This window comes from Hyperolius riggenbachi, chromosome 4 (genome assembly GCF_040937935.1).
Source record: "Hyperolius riggenbachi isolate aHypRig1 chromosome 4, aHypRig1.pri, whole genome shotgun sequence".
NCBI classification, from domain to species: domain Eukaryota; kingdom Metazoa; phylum Chordata; class Amphibia; order Anura; family Hyperoliidae; genus Hyperolius; species Hyperolius riggenbachi.
Window position 1 is genome coordinate 79,912,006 of NC_090649.1, and position 17,344 is coordinate 79,929,349.

The following is a 17,344-nucleotide window of genomic DNA, read 5'->3' on the forward strand; positions in this document are numbered from 1 at the left end:
ATAGAAGCTTGTGAGAAGTTCATGGGCCATGCCGAACTTCTTCAGTTAGCGGAGGAAAAATAGTCTCTGCTGGGCTTTTTTCTGGGTGGAGGTCGTGTTGGCTTTCCAAGTCAGGTTCTTGGAAATTGTGGTTCCTAGGAACCGTGCACAGGGGACAATTTCGACTTCCGTGCCATCAATGCAGATTGGAGATGGGGTGGGAGAGTGCCTTCTAAAGTCAACAATCAGCTCTATGGTTTTTCCAGTTTTGAGGACTAGGCCGTTCTCCCTATACCACTGGCAAATTCTGTCAACCTGATGACGGTACTCCTGCTCATCTTTCCCAGAGATGAGGCCCACTATAGTGGTATCATCAGCGAACTTGATAACCTTGACAGAGTTCGCAGTTGACCTGCAGTTGTTTGTATAAAGGGAGAACAGGAACGGCGACAGCACACATCCTTGAGGGGCCCCTGTGTTGGTGGTCCTTGGTTGCGAGGTAATAGTGTCCAGCTTGATGGCCTGGGATCTGTTACTTAGGAAGTCCTTGAACCACAGGTGTAGGGTGGGATGGACCTTGAGAGTAACAAGGTTCTCTTGAAGAATTTGGGGGCTGATGGTGTTAAACGCCAAGCTAAAGTCAAGTAGAGGGATCCTAGCGTATGAGCCTGGCCTATCTAGGTGATCATTGACAAGTTCCAGGCAGATGTTTATGGCATTATCAGTGGACCTGTTCGCTCTGTACGCAAACTGAAAAGGGTCCAGCATGACCTCAGTGGATAGTTTTAGGAGAGGCAGGACCATGCTTTCAAAGGTCTTCATGATGACAAATGTGAGAGCCACTGGCCTGAAGTTGTTGAGGTTGGAAACTGCTTGTTTTTTAGGGACAGGGATGATAGTGGACCTCTTGAAGCAAGCAGGGACTTTGCCGATATATATATACATATACACACACACGTACATCACTTCCTGGTTAGCTGACATGTTTTTGTTTGTAAACACTGCCTAAAACTGGCTATTAAAAGCCAGGATTGCGGCAGGGAGTGGTGGAAACGGCAAAGAGGGATCCAGGAGATCACAGTGACTTGATTGGTATGTTTTTTATTGTACAAATCGGACAGTACAGATTCACTTTAATTGGTATAATACGACTTACCGCTATCTCAGGTTCAATTTCATTTTTCAAGCGATCAAGTGGTAATTTTGCAAAAAGATCCTAAAACGTATGCAATGGGAGAGAAATGGAGTCAGGAAAAATGAGCAAGTAGAGACAGCTGCAGTGCACACCAAATTTGCGAACAACATCATATATATAAATACATAATGATGATAATAATAATAATAATAATAATAAACATTTTATCAATTATTTTCCTCACCTCCAGATGTTTCGCTATTTCTGATTCCTCTTATTAAAAAATGTTGTTTTTGAAGTGGAGTGTAATTTTTGATTGATTTTTTTTTATTGATAACTAGCTGGACGGGTATGTATTTGGCTAGTGTTGACTCTCGCCACTTTTCTTAACCCTAACACACAATTACTTAATGGCCAAGTATGTGAGCTGTGCGGTCTTTGGCATCAATAATTTGCAATGAAATAAAATTAATCTGATTGGATGTGGCTCCACCCCTTTTCTGAATTTGAACCCCAATCACCCAATAGCCAACTGTACCAGGTACAGGTGATTAACAGTGCAAGAATGGCAGCAATTAAATATTCCCCTTAAAAATCAATAGGTGGATTTTGATTGGCTTTTATAGGCTCCACCCACTTTTCTGAATATTAATCCCAGTCACCCAGTGACCAACTGTGCAAAGTTTGAGAACCCTACCATTGACAGTGTAAGAATGGCTGCAGTTTACATTTGTGCAATGAAATTTGTATTTTTCTCCACCCACTTATTTCCTAACATTGTTCAGGTATGTATTTGGCTGGTGTTGGCTCCGCCTACTATTTCTAACCCTAACACACAATTACTCAATAACCAAGTTTGTCAGCTTTGCGGTTTTTGGCATCAATAATTTGCATTGAGATTAAACAAATCTGATTGGCTGTTTGTGGCTCCACCCCTTTGTCTGAATTTAACCCTAGTCACCCAATGACCAACTGTACCAGGTTTAAGGCTTGTGCCATTAACAGTGCAAGAATGGTAGCAATTACATATTCCCTCTTGAAAATCAATAGGTGAACTTTGATTGGCTTTTGTAGGCTCCCCCCACTTCTCTGAATATTCATCCCAGTCACCCAGTGACCAATTGTGCGAAGTTTGAGAACCCTACCATTAAAAGTGTAAGAATTGCTGCAGTTTACATTTTCTCAGTGAAATTTGCATTTGTCTCCGCCTACTGATGACCCGTTATTGCCCGATTATGTATTTTGCAGGTGCTGGCTGCGCCCACTTTTCCTAACCCTAACACACAATTAACCAATTACTCAATGACCAAGTTTGTGAGCTTTGCTGTCTTTGGCATCAATAACCTGCATTAAAATGAAACAACTCATATTGGCTGTTTGTGGCTCCACCCCCTTTTATAAATTTAAACCCTAGTCACTCAATGATCAACTGTACCAGGTTTGAGGCTTGTGCCATTAACAGTGCAAGAATGGCAGCAATGAAATATTCCCCTGAAAAATCAATAGGTAATTTTTGATTGCCTTTTGTAGGCTCCACCCACTTTTCTGAATATTAACCCTAGTCACCCAGTAACCAACTAAGCAAAATTTGAGAACCCTACCATTAACAGTGTAAGAATGGCTGCTGTTTACATTTTCCTAGTAAAATTTGTATTTGTCTCCGCCCACTTATGACCCGGCGTTCCCCGCTTATGTATTTGGCTGGTGTTGGCTGTGCACGTTTTTCTAACCCTAACGCACAATTAATCGATTACTCAATTACCAAGTTTGTGAGCTTTGCGGTGTTTGGCATCAATAATTTGCATTGGAATATAACAAATCTAATTGGCTGTTTGTGGCTCCACCCCCTTTCTGAAATTGAATCCTAGTCACCCAATGATCAACTGTACCAGGTTTGAGGCTTGTGCCATTAACAATGCAAGAATGGCAGCAATGTAAATATTCCCCTTGAAAATCAATAGGTTAATTTTGATTGGCTTTTATAGACTCCACCCACTTTTCTGAATATTAATCCCAGTCACCCAGTAACCAACTGTGAAAAATTTGAGAACCCTACCATTAACAGTGTAAGAATGGCTGCTGTTTACATTTTCCCAGTAAAATTTGTATTTGTCTCCGCTCACTTATGACCCGGCATTGCCTATTTATGTATTTGGCTGGTGTTGGCTGTGCCTACTTTTCTAACCCTAACACACAATTAATCAATTACCAAGTTTGTGATCTTTGCGGTGTTTGGCATCAATAATTTGCATTGAAATGAAACAAATTTAATTGGCTATGTGTGGCTCCACCCCCTTTCTGAAATTGAACCCCAGTCACCCAATGATCAACTGTTCTAGATGGAGAGGTTGTTTAGGTTGGCACTGCAGCAGGAATTTGTACCTAAGCAAGGAGCTGGTAGACCCCACGTTGCCTATCACACCTCTGGGTTTGGCTGCGTGCTCTGGTCAGTAGATAAGTCACATACTGTATAGGAGAAGGAGAGAGAGGAGAGGAGGCCGGCACTGCAGTCAAAAATTTATTCCATGGTGTAAAAAAGAGGTCATACAAACGCAAAACATGTGTTCATTGCAAAATTGTGACATACCATTCTGTAGGCTGTGTGGGTAGCGGTGGGTGCTGGGTACTGTCGCCTGACGGCCGTTTCGCGCAAAAAAGCGCTTCCACGGAGGCTCTAATGCGGGCTGGCTGCTGGCTGGGATATAAATACACTCCATAGGCAGCGTTCGGCGTGTTCGCGCCGTTAGAAACCGCCCACTTCCTGTAGAAATGCCCCATAACGTGCTGGAACGCATATGCACTCCAGCTGGGGCTTCCTGGACATCTGCATTTCCTGTTTACGGATCTCCGTGCAGACCACACTTATTAGGTGGCTGCTTGATACTATTGTATTCAATGGAGAGCGTAAGTCTGGATTTGCACCATCTAGTGGTCGGAAAGCTAATTACAGTGTAAAAATAGATAAAATACACAGTGAAGTTTAATGTGATTATATTCGTGGTTTTAGGGCAATATTATGCCTAATTCATGATGGTGTGTGTTTTTATCATAAATAGTGTTTCTCACATAATTATAACGTTAAAGTGCTAGTGTATAAATATAGCATTATTATTAACATTTATATGAAAGACAGTGAGCAAACGGGAGTAGTGGGCTAAAAGGAAGTCACCTTGGTTACAAGGTGTGTTTCTTATAGAGTTAAAAATTGGAGAGATTTGGGAGTATAGAGGGATGGTCAATGGGACCTATTCTGCATATTCCATTAATTTATATGAAAAGGAAAGGAGGATCAAAAGGTAAAGGAGATAAATACAGCTTACGTTATTTTATATCAAAAAAGAGGGGTGCTTGTGGAGTGGACTTAGTCCACTACACATTGAGGACATCAAAACTAGAGCGGGGGTTGTCTGTTAAAGAACATGGCCTATAGATGAATAACCACTCTACACTAAGGGTCAAGGAAGCAAGATAAATCAGTATAATCATTAAGGCCCAAAGGGCCCATGGCGTCCGTGCGTATTATAAGGAGTACTTCTTCCCTTTTGAGTTTTCTTTCCCTGTCCCCTCCTCGGGACAGGGGTGGCACTTGTGTGATGCTTGCAAAAGTCATCAATTTAGGGTCCCCTTGATGAGCATCTCTCATGTGTTTAATTAATCGTGGGGAACCATGTCCTGATTTTATAGAATTAAAGTGCTCCCTAAATCTTCTACTGACAGTTCTAGTGGTTTCTCCTATGTAGAAACAACCACAAGGACACCATATAGAATAGACGACGAAGTCCGTTTGACAGGTGTAGAACGATTTTACAGAACGCCGCAGTGGTCCCAATTGATAATTGGTGCCGGTACGCATTTGAGTGCAAGAGATACAGTGGCCGCATTTATGGTTGCCCTGTGGTCGATATTGTCTCAACCATGTTTCCTGTCTTGGACTATGGAATTCGCTCCTACTAATACAGGAGCCTATTGTAGGGGCCCGTTTAAATGAAAATAGAGGTCCATCATTTACAAGACTTTTAAGTAGGGGATCCCGAGTGAGAATCTCCCAGTTGTTGGTAATTACATTCCTGATTTGACTCGCCATTCCTGTATAATCGAATGTAAACAGAGCTTTCCCTGCTGTGGAGTTGATTGTCCTCTTTGTACTTTTGATGAGAGTATCTCTATTTAGACTGTGGGCTTTCTTAAAGGCATTTTGTATTGTCACTTCCTCATAGCCCCTTGCTATTAATCTCCTGCCCAGTTCCTCAGATTGATCAAAAAAATCGGTGTCCCGCGCATTATTGCGACGCAATCGGAGGAACTGGGCATAGGGCAACGTGTGAGTAACATGATCCGGATAGAAGCTTTTCTTATGAAGTAGTGCGTTGGACGCTGTAGTTTTCCGGTATCCTTTGGAGATTAATTTATCTCCCTCAATAACAAGCTCCAAGTCCAGGAAGGCTATCTTTTCTTCTGACGTACTAGCAGTGAAGATCATATTTGCAGTATTGTTATTAATATATTGTAAAAAGTCATCGAAGGCAGCACAAGTCCCGGCCCAAAATACAAGGACATCGTCCACATATCTGGACCATGCCCTCAGTTGGCCTATAAATGGGTTGTTGGGGGAGTGGATATACTCCTCCTCCCACCAGGCTAAAAAAAGATTAGCATACGTGCATGATACTGCAGAGCCCATGGCAGTACCCGAGGTTTGCCAATACCATCTGTCGTCGAAAACGAAAGCATTGTGAGTAAGCACAAATAACAGACACTCGCATATAAACTCTTTGTATGCTGCGTCTTTCCCGGTGCGGTCTAAAAATGATCTAATCGCTCTAAGGCCTAAATCGTGTGGAATACGACTATATAGGCTCTCAACATCGATAGCCGCAAGTAGATCCCCAGAATTCCAGGGGAGGCCCTCCAGTCCCTTCAAGACATCTATTGTGTCTGACAAATGGGAAGGGACTAGATCCAATAGGGGTCTGAGGGCATGGTCCAGATACCTGGACAGCCTCTCCGTGGTCGATCCCATCCCAGAAACGATGGGACGACCCGGAGGATTGGTCCGGGACTTGTGCACCTTTGGTATATGATACCAAATAGGCTTAATGGGGTGTGTTGGTAATAGGCCATTAGCTAGGCTTGATGATATTACACCCTGTTCGACTCCTTTCCTTAATAATGTCCTAAGCAGATTCTGATATCGGAGAGTTGGATCGGATGGCAGGCTTTGGTACGTTTTAGGGTCTTGAAGCTGTCTCAATGCCTCCGTACGATATTGCTCTGCTGACATTACAACGATTGCGCCTCCCTTATCTGCTCGTTTTATCTGTAAGTCGGGTCGATTCCTGAGCCACCTCAATGCTCTTTGTTCCTGTGAAGATAAATTACTTTCCACCTTAGGGTAGATCTGTGCCTTCAGCTCTTTTTCAACGATCTTCTGAAAGATGTCCAGACTAGAGCCTGCCTGTACCGGAAATGGTGCTATTGACCTACATGGCTTAAAAGTCGTTTCTGGGTTCTCATTTGTCTCAGATTCCAATTCAATGAGGGTCTCAAGATTTTGTTGATCTTGTTTTGTCCAATTAATGTGTGGGCTAAACCCTAACGGGCCAATCCTTGCATCTCCCCAGCACATGGTGGATGTCTCGTTGCACTGAACTTGTTTCTTAAGAAAATGCAACTTAATATTCAGGCGCCTAATATTTTTATACAGATCTATCTTGAAGTTACCAAAATCAAAGTCTGTTGCTAGACTATAATTAAGGCCTTTTTGCAGCAGGTCAATCGTTCCTTCTGGGAGAATATAATCAGATAGATTAATAACCTCTAAGAGGCTATTCTCTGTTTGTATAGCTAGGTTTAATATTTTTTCTTTTTCTGATTCCTGGGGGCTTTCTTGTCCTCCCACGAGAGGTGTTTCCCCTTCCTTTTGTTTCCTGGTTTTGCTTCTCCCCCTCCTTGTGCTCCGCCTAAAGGGCGGGAACGATTTTCACTGCCTGATCTGTTTTTAGCATCTTCAAGGGCTTTGCTGTCTCTTTTTGTATCTTCGTCGCTTGACTCTGTGTCTGTAGTCCAGTGGCCCTTACCTTTCCTGGGGGTCCTAGGTCTTCCCCCTCTTTGCCATGTAAAGTATTTCTTAAGATGATAATCCTCTTTATCCCTTTGAAATTTCCGGAGTTTCCGTTCTTTGATGGTATCTTGTACAATATTCAGCTTACGGTCGATCTTCTTAAGAGTTTTATTGTATTGGGTTCGGCCCACCAACTCTTGGTAACGCTGTTTCACTGTATCTATTTCCTTGGTTGTTTTAACATGTTCTTGTCTGGAACGCTCCAGTACTATATCTTGTAATTTCGTCGCTAATTCCAGATAAGCTGTTTTCCATTTTCTCACAAATTCCTCATCATCTTGATATTCTGACGGCTCGACGTATCGTCTAAAGCCTCTTGCTGTGATTTGATCATCTTTATATTGTTGCAGTGTTGTAACGGTCCAAAAAAGCTTCACCTCTTTCTCACTCAATCTCTCCAAACTCGTCTCCGCAACCCTAGCACCCACCGTTTTGTTCGATGCTGACCTCTTTTTTACACCATGGAATAATTTTTTGACTGCAGTGCCGGCCTCCTCTCCTCTCTCTCCTTCTCCTATACAGCCAATGATCAACTGTACCAGGTTTGAGGCTTGTGCCATAAACAGTGCAAGAATGGCAGCAATGTAAATATTCCCCTTGAAAAGCAATAGGTTAATTTTGATTGGCTTTTACAGACTCCACCCACCTTTCTGAATATTAATCCCAGTCACCCAGCGACCAACTGTGCAAAGTTTGAGAACCTTACCATTAACAGTGTAAGAATGGCTGCAGTTTACATTTTCAAGTGAAATTTGTATTTGTCTCCGCCCCCTTTTTGGTTATGGGAATAAAAAGTATCCTATACTTTATTCCAGGTAATGTACTATGTGTGCCAAATTTCATTCAAATCCGTTTAGCCATTTTTGCGTGATCGAGTAACAAACATCTGAACTTTCCCATTTATTATATTAGTAGGATACTTGGTTTAAGTATTTAAAGTAGTCCTGCTCAATAGAAAACTAAACTGACACTCAACTTCTTTTGTCCGTTTCTGTGTTTTTAATGTTTTTTTTGTTTTTTTTTAGAAGTGAATGCCAACATAGACACATTTTCCTACAATCATAAACAACTCCTTTTTTACAATCAGTCAAATGGGGTATTATTTAATTTTCTTTGGAAGCATGTTAGTAGACTCAACACCAGCGATGTTTTTTTATGTTTAGCATTCAGTTTATTATATTTATCCAAAATGTCTGAATTACTAAGCGATTGACCACTAGTAGTAATTTGAATATGTGTTTTAAAGAACACCTAATGTGTGAGAGGCGTATGGAAGCTGCCATATTTATTTCCTTTTAAACAATACCAGTTGCCTGGCAGCCTGCTGATCTATCATGCATCAGTATTGTTTGAATCACACACCTGAAACAAGCATGTGGCTGATCCAGTCAGACTTCAGTCAGAGCACCTGTGGCTAAAAATAAATAGCTACATCCAGAAATCTGGATCCAGAAAAACTGATGCAGATCTGATGCAGAACTAGTGAAAGGGCAACTCCCTCAGTTCAGCTCTGTACATTGCAAGAATTAGTTTCTAAGCTTATTCTTGCATGCTCACATGTACTGTAAGTACGTGAAGCATACTTGCAAATCACAGTTGTTCGGCAGGGTACCCAACAGAAACTATGAGACGGGATTGGGAATGTCTACGTTTGCTGCCAGTCAATGGATTAATCCAAGTGTGGAAATGAGTCACAAGCTCCTATGGTGTGCAGCAAATTACTCCGGCAGCAAGGTGGGAAGCATCTGAGCAGAAAGAAAGCATGAAGTCATGAAATTGTTTATTAACTCACAATTTATCTCTTCAAATCTGACTTCACCCCTGGTTTATCTCTCCTTAGCCCTGAATCACTAATCTTTACTTTGTGCTGGTATATGAAATCATGGTATATGTAATTCATGTTATACAGTTAAAACTTGAAAAGTTAAAATATCTTACAAAACACAATCTATTTCAGTAATTTAACTTAAAGAGACACTGAAGCGAAAAAAAAATGATGATGTTATGATTTGTATGTGTAGCACAGCTAAGAAATAAAACATTAAGATCAGATACATCAGTGTAATTGTTTCCAGTACAGGAAGAGTTGAGAAACTCCAGTTGTTATCTCTATGCAAACAAGCCATTAAGCTCTCCGACTAAGTTAAGGTGGCCATACACTGGTCGATTTGCCATCAGATTCGACCAACAGATAGATCCCTCTCTGATCGAATCTGATCAGAGAGGGATCGTATGGCTACCTTTACAGCAAACAGATTGTGAACCGATTTCAGCCTGAAACCGTTCACAATCTGTTGTGGTGGTGCTGCTGCTGCTGCCCCCGCCCGCCCGCATACATTACCTGCTCCGCCGGCGCGACTCCAGTCCCCCGGTCACCGCTGCTCTGTCTGCGCTCTGGTCTCCAGGTCCAGCATGCCTCACTTCTTCTAGCCCGGCAGGAAGTTTAAACAGTAGAGGGCGCTCTACTGTTTAAACTTCCTGCCGGGCTAGAAGAAGTGAGGCATGCCGGACCTGGAGACCAGAGCGCAGACAGAGCAGCGGTGACCGGGAGACTGGAGTCGCGCCGGCGGAGCAGGTAATGTATGCGGGCTCTATTGCGTCGGTCGTCGGGCACTCGAACGCCGCTAGCGATGCGCTCTTTACCCGCGGGCGATCGACGGTTATTTTCCGCACGGCACGATCGACGGGATCGGACGAAATGGATCGAAATTCGGCGTGTAGCGCGAACGATTGGCAGCAGATTCGATCCCAGTGATCGAATCTGCTGTCGAAACGGGCGCAAATCAGGCCAGTGTATGGCCAGCTTTAGTCGTGGAGAGGGCTGTTATCTGACTTTTATTATCTCAACTGTTCCTGGACTATTTACTTTTCCTCTGCTAGAGGAGATGTCATTACTTCACAGACTGCTCTGAAAGACTCATTTTGAATGCTGAGTGTTGTGTAATCTGCACATATTATAGAATGATACAATGTTAGAAAAAACACTATATACCGTACCTGAAAATAAAAGTATGAGATTTTCTTTGCTGCTAAACTTCTAGTAATTATTCATAGTACACAACCAACTCACTATATCATATTTTTTTTTCGCTTCAGTGTCTCTTTAAAAGGTGAAACTAATATATGAAATAAGAACCCTTTGCTGGTGTTTTGGATTCATTAGCTGATTAGAGTCTGACACTTTGAGCCTAGAATATTAAACATTTTTCACAATATTCTAATGCTCTGAGATTTTGATTTTGGGGTTCTCATTAGCTGTAAGCCATAATCACCAAAATTATAAGTAAAGGTTTGACATATCTCGCTTTGCATGTAATGAGTCTATTTCATATGTTAGTTTCACTGTTTAAGTCAAATTACTAAAAAAAAAACCCCAAACTTTTGCATAATATTCTAATTTTTCGAGTTTTATCTGAGGCAGCAATGGATATGTTGCGCGCATGCGGCAAGTTACCCTATTTGCATAATGAACGTTAGGCACTTTGCATAATGTCCCCTAATCCTCGAGTACACTGTCACTACACCGTGAAGATTAGTGAATCAAGCCCTTTATCATATGTATATCAGATGTGATAAAATGTTTAAAAACAATAAAAAAGACGACGATAAATGACGACGACCTTAAAGCTAATGTAACCCCATATTTTTTAAAAAAAGGCAGATACTCACCTAAGGAGAGGAAAGGCTCGGTCCTAATGAGCCATCCCTCTCCTCTCCCGGTGCTCTGCTGGCTCCTCCGTTCACATCCCCCGCTGAGAGGACTTCGGAAGTCTTCCGGAGCCAAGTCCTCCCGAAGACAGGCGGTGCACACGCGAGTGCGTCATATAGGGCGCGCACATGCGCAGTGTAGAGCGGCCCGTCATCGGGTGCACTTGGGCTCCCAAAGCATTTCCGAAGCCTCCCTTCGGCCGGGAGACAGCGGTATTTGACCGAAACGGTCGAATACCGCCTCGGGGAAGCCACGACAGCAGCGGGCACCGGGAGAGGAGAGGGAATGCTCTATAGGACCCAGAGCCTCCCTCTCCTTAGGTGAGTATCTGACTTTTATAAAAAAAAAAACCGGGTTCCCATTAGCTTTAATGGTTCGAAAGAGAATTTTATTTCACTTCTGACAACACATTTCGTGGGCAAGTTCTCGCTTCTTCAGGTCAATACATGGTGCTGTCAGCAGTAATCTGACAGGGCTTGAGCATGAAGAATAGAGCTATCACATCCTAAGAGAGACCCTTTCACCCAAGTGGGGATGGGCATTCTCCACACACATACAATGTGGTTGCTGTTTTTGGCAGCCCAAGCTTCTGAGAATCCATCTTGCTAGCTTAAAATTATTTGCTCCAACATATTAATATTCTGCACCATTTTGGGCCCCCAGGAGTTCTCCCAAGTTTTCCTTATTTGTTTATCTTGTGAATTCCCTTACCTCGTGGTTGAGGTGAAAATAAACAAGGGGAGATAATTTAAGAGAAAAACTTGTGAATCAATCCCAATAAATCTTACACAGCACTCGTGCACAGTATATTTGTTGCAATTGTTCAATGAAAATAGCATTTCAGATTACGTTTTCTATATTCTCCATTTACCTCATTGCTAGTTTTGATTATAAAAGCCAAGCCATGATTCTGGAGTAACAGAATACACAAGCAGCTCATGGTGACCCAAAACCACTAGGAAAGTATACAGGACCAAAAGACACCGTAAAGCCCTTCTACTAATAGAGCAATGCTTAGTGTGGTTTGCTGTCTTAAAAACAGAAGGTATTTGCGATACTTCAGCTTTAAAGGGGAACTGAAGAGAGAGGTATATGGAGGCTGCCATGTTTATTTTCTTTTAAGCAATACCAGTTGCCTGGCAGCCCTGCTAATCCTCTGCCTCTAATACTATTAGCCATAGCCCCTGAACAAGCATGCAGCAGATCAGGTGTTTCAGACTTTAAAGTCAGATCTGACAAGACTAGCTGCATGCTTGTTTCTGGTGTTATTATTATTATTATTATTTATTGTATTTATAAAGCGCCAACATATTACGCAGCGCTGAACATTAATCAACATTATTAAGATACTACTGCAGAGAAATAGACCAGCAGGGCTGCCAGGCAACTGATATTGATTAAAAGGAAATAAATATGGCAGCCTCCGTATACCTCTTACTTCAGTTCCCCTTTAAGTGTATAATTGTGGTTACCCACAATACACAACTGCTGAATATGTAAATTATGACTCTGGTGGAAAGACACATTTGGATGCTCAAAATATATATAAAAGATCAGATCTTTTGCATTCATTTCTGCACCATCATCGATTTGGCAAGCAGTGAAGTGGCTTACCTGTGTTACTTCGAAGGCTAGTTTCAGAAGGTCCTCTGTTTGTCTTCTGCTAGGACAAAAAAAGCAGATGAGGAGGTAAAAAGGCAACTTAAAGTGATACTTAAGTCAAATAAAAAAAATGAGTTTTACTCACCTGGGGCTTCCCTCAGCCCCCTGCAGCTGTCCGGTGCCCTCGCAGCATCGCTCCGATCCTCCTGTCCCGGCTGGCGGCTCCTACCGGTTTCGGCGACAGCCGCCGACAGGCTGAGAGTGAGTGATTCTTCGCGTTCCCAGCCACAATAGCGCCCTCTATGCTGTTATTGTGGCAAGAAGGCTGCAATAACAGCATAGAGGGTGCTATTGTGGCTGGAAACGCGAAGAATCACTCGCGTTCCCAGCCTGTCAGCGGCTGTCGCCGAAACCGGAAGCAGCCGCCGGCGGGGACAGGAGGATCGGAGCGATGCTGCGAGGGCACCGGACAGCTGCAGGGGGCCGAGGGGAGCCCCAGGTGAGTAAAACTCATTTTTTTAATTTGACTTAAGTAGCCCTTTAATAAAAATAAGAAGTACGTACAGTTTTGTTTATTTACTTTGAAAGCTTGCAGTCATTTTTTTTCAATGATTTGCGTTAAAGTAAACCTGAACTGAAAATAAATTGTCCAGATTTTTGCTAAAAAAGGAGGTTTAATGTGTTTATTGTCTCAGGTAAATGTTCCAAAGCCACAATCGATGAATAACTGACTTTTTTTTTACCTATTTCCTGCACTCAAAAGGTGTTCTTTGCCTGGATAAAGTTTAATGGCTGGTAATTTGTTGTCATTGAGAATTACATTAGAGAGAAACTTCCATTTGCATACCTGAATTCTTAATCCTTAGAGTGAGGAAAAGAAAAATGGAACACAGTTCTACAGTTAAATGCAGGAATGGCACAGTACATACACATGTTTATCTCATCATGTCACATGATGTCAGTTCAGGTAGCCTTTAAAGCTTTCTTTAACAAATATTTAACCCCAATGCCAGGTGAGGTGTCACAATAAAACACCCTTTAAACCTCACTGTCTGTTCATTCCTGAAAAGGTAGTGATTAATAAAAAAATGCTGTTTAAACATTAATACTATGGAATATGTGACCACTCTGTTCTTTCTCCTTCATCCAAGAATTGGTCTCAGTTTATCCCCTTGGGGTTGGGCGTAATCTCAGGACCAGGTCATCAACAAAGCAACCCAAGTAGTTGAGCTGGTGGCAGAGGGGAACTAGAATTAACTTGCTTTGGGGACAAAACTAGCCAAATGTCCCTTGTGGGATATGGTGGTGGGGGGAGAAGTCATGCCATGAGTAAGTTTGCCCAAAACTTGACATTGATAAATTATCAATGACGTGGTGGAAGAAATACAAAGTCATTTTGCCCTCAGCAGGGTAGTGAAATATTATAACATGACCTTAAAGGATGGCTATATGGGCAGACATAATTACATTTAGATAAATGTAAGGTAATGCATCTTGGATGTGTCAATGGCAGATCACCATTTAAAATAAATGGCGTATGGCTGGGGATATCAGAACTAGAGAAAAACTCAAGATACTGGTTGATGATAGGTTGAGCAATGGCATTTAATGCCAACCAGCAGCAAAAGGTAATCAAACTCAGAACTTTATAAAACTGGAAATGAAACTACCAGATGCCAGCGTACTACTCCCTCTGTATAAATCACTTACGAGGCCACATCTGGAATATAGTTTTGGGCACCGCACTATAGGAATTGACCTTCTAAAACAGGTACCAGAAAAGGCTACTAAATTGATCAAAGGGATGAATGGTCTCCCTTACCAAGAGTTGGACAAACTGGGCTTATTTTACCTGGAAAACAGTTGAGTTAGATGTGACCTGGTTAACGTATTTTATCATATATTAAAGTGAGTCTAAAGTGGAAATAAAAAAACAAAACAGATACTTACCTAAGGAGAGGGAAGGCTCTGGGTCCTTCCAAGTCTTTCTACAGTTTCAGCATTCCACCACTGGCTCCACGTTAGCAGTCTCTGACTGATGGCTCAGAGACTGCTCTCTCTTTTGCTTCTGGAGGCTTTGGCAGTCTTTGGGAGCTCAGGACTTATAGGTTTGGTTTTGGGGGATGATGGAGAGTTTCTTGGTTGACTCCAGACCTGAGCCTGGGTTTCATGGTGCGAGTATCCAAACACATGTTATTTCTGCTGCAGGAAACACATTGAAGGGTTGTTGTATTTGGTAAAGTCGATGGAGGGAATAGTAAATTGGCACCAATGGGTTTCTGTTGGGTTTGGAGGAAGGGATAGTATTAGGCATTGGAGCATTACAATAGTTATAGGACCGTGACATGCCATTGCCTTTATGGTGAGGCTACTACAAGATCACGTTACATATACTGACACACCACAGGGCTATTTGTAATGTCACCTTTCCTTTATTTTAATGCATGTATGACAGAATAAATGTTAATAAATAATAAAACAAAAACAAATAATAGAAATGATTGTGGGTACTTACCCTCCTATACCGCCACCTTTACTCTGTAGGAAAAATAAAGAGATGTCTTGTTCTTTAAATGCGTACTTGTGGTAAAGAGTGCAGTTTCCATTTCACCACTAGATGTCCCTAACTAATCCAGTTCTGTGACAGGGACAAAAGTACCTAAAAGGATTCAGATATAAATCTGAAAATTAAAGGAATACTGTAGGGGGTCGGGGGAAAATGAGATGAACTTACCCAGGGCTTCTAATGGTCCCCCGCAGACATCCTATGCCCACACAGCCACTCACCGATGCTCCGGCCCTGCCTCCGGTTCACTTCTGGAATTTTAGACTTTAAAGTCTGAAAACCACTGCGCATGCTTTGCTGTGTCCTTGCTCCCGCTGATGTCACCCGGAGCGTACTGCGCAGGCAACAGCAACGCAGGCGCAGTGGATTTCAGACTTTAAAGTCTGAAATTCCAGAAGTGAACCGAAGGCAGGGCCCGGAGCATCGGTGAGTGGCAGCGCGGGCCCAGGATGTCTGCGGGGGACCATTAGAAGCCCCGGGTAAGTTTAACTCATTTTCCCCCGATACCCTACAGTAGTCCTTTAAACTAATGCAAGCCGAATGCTCTGTTTTCAAACAACACATTAGGTTACTTGCACAGCACACATTGGGCCCGATTCAATTCACTTTTTTTCCTAAGAGATCATTTTTCATCTTCTAACCTTTCAGCACTCTGCAATTGAAGTATTATAAAGTAGGCAAAAAACTTCTGCCAAAATTATTCTGAATATTTTCTTGCTTACTGGTGGTTTAAAAGGCCCAATAGGAATGGTCTCACCTCTTTGTAGATGCTGGTGTGACCTATATGGGTTAGCCAGCAAGCACGCTTGTGTCCCTCTGACTTGGTGTCAGAATGGTGGGTTCTCAATGGTGGTTGTGGTTCCAGGGTGGTGCAGGTGGTTGTAGTTATTTGCCACGTATAGAGATCTTTCGTGGAGTGTATCTCTACCGGCCGGTTGCAACATATATATACGCCTAAGTGTGGCAGATACAGACAACAACCTGCACCACCCACCCTGGAACCACAACTATCATCGAGAACTCACCATCCTGATGCCAGGTCCCCGGCACAAGAGGGACACAAGCGTGCTGAAGGCTAACCCATATGTGTCAACCCAGCATCTGCAAAGAGGTAAGACCTTTCCTATTGGTCCTCACCCCTCTCCTACCATACATTACAGTGTGTGCTTTCTTTTCTTTTCTTTATCTCCATTTTCTAGTACTGTTTTCTCTGACACCACCTCGTAGTATTAGAACACACCTAAAGCTATTATTTCTGTAGAAACATTGCTACTTTTCTGACAATCAGCCTTTTCACACTCTTTAATACACTTATACTTAAAGTAATTTTGTAATGAGAGATGTAGTCTGCCATATCTTTGGATGCACCACTTCAAGGTCTGTTGCAGAGTCTATTGCCACTCCCGGGTCCCCTACCCTGCGGAGCAAAGGGATTCCATTCATCCAGAGAATGGCAACACAATCTGCTGCCCAGAAAAAAACATGCAGGTCAGATTTTTCTGCAACAGATTCAGACGAAACTAGTCTATATACATAATGAAAGGGAGTATCGTAAAGTTTTCATTATCAGTCAAGAGTTGTTATGGTATATTCATGAAATATCATTGGTCCCTCAGTGTAACAAAAGTTTGCCTTCTTAAAACAGAAAGAATTTGCGATAATTCAGGTTGGAGTGAGCATATGTAGTCTCCCGCGATGCATCACTGCTGAATATGCAAATTATCCCTTGTCCTTGTAAGCTAACCACACCTCCAGAACTGCTGGAATGCAATGATGTGTCAGCTTGTTTATTGTGCAGAGCCACAATAATCCAACATGCCTACAGACTGCTGCGAAATGGTTGATCCTCATCAGTGCAAAGCATGGATTCAATCCATGCCATGCGCTGTCCCTAAATTAGTGTATGATGTTGAGAAAACCAGCTACTTGTATCCTTTATATTTTGTACAGATTGGCCTCAATTCTGGTAGCTATATGCAGTAAATATTTTTGTTGTTGGTAAAATGAATCATGCAGAATTTTCCTCTTTCTTTTAGCAATTCTGAAGGATTTTTCTGCATTTCCAAACATGTGGTCAAACGTGTGGAAAATGCATAAGGTGAGGTAAAAAGTGTGGTATTTAGTGTTGGGCGAACAGTGTTCGCCACTGTTCGGGTTCTGCAGAACATCACCCTGTTCGGGTGATGTTCGAGTTCGGCCGAACACCTGGTGGTGTTCGGCCAAACTGTTCGG

At 42.4% G+C, this 17,344-nt stretch overlaps 1 protein-coding gene across 1 annotated transcript in view; it reads right to left on the minus strand.

Moving 5' to 3' along the window:
- The window catches only part of LOC137570392 (cytosolic phospholipase A2 gamma-like), a 140,602-nt gene that overhangs the window by 119,778 nt on the left and 3,480 nt on the right, over positions 1–17,344 (minus strand). Inside the window, exons 2-4 of the mRNA XM_068279074.1 lie at positions 15,062–15,084; positions 12,559–12,604; positions 1,136–1,195 (exon numbers count right to left, since the gene is read on the minus strand). Of these exons, the coding sequence (XP_068135175.1) occupies positions 1,136–1,195; positions 12,559–12,604; positions 15,062–15,084 (129 nt within the window). The remainder of the gene's footprint in view (positions 1–1,135; positions 1,196–12,558; positions 12,605–15,061; positions 15,085–17,344) is intronic.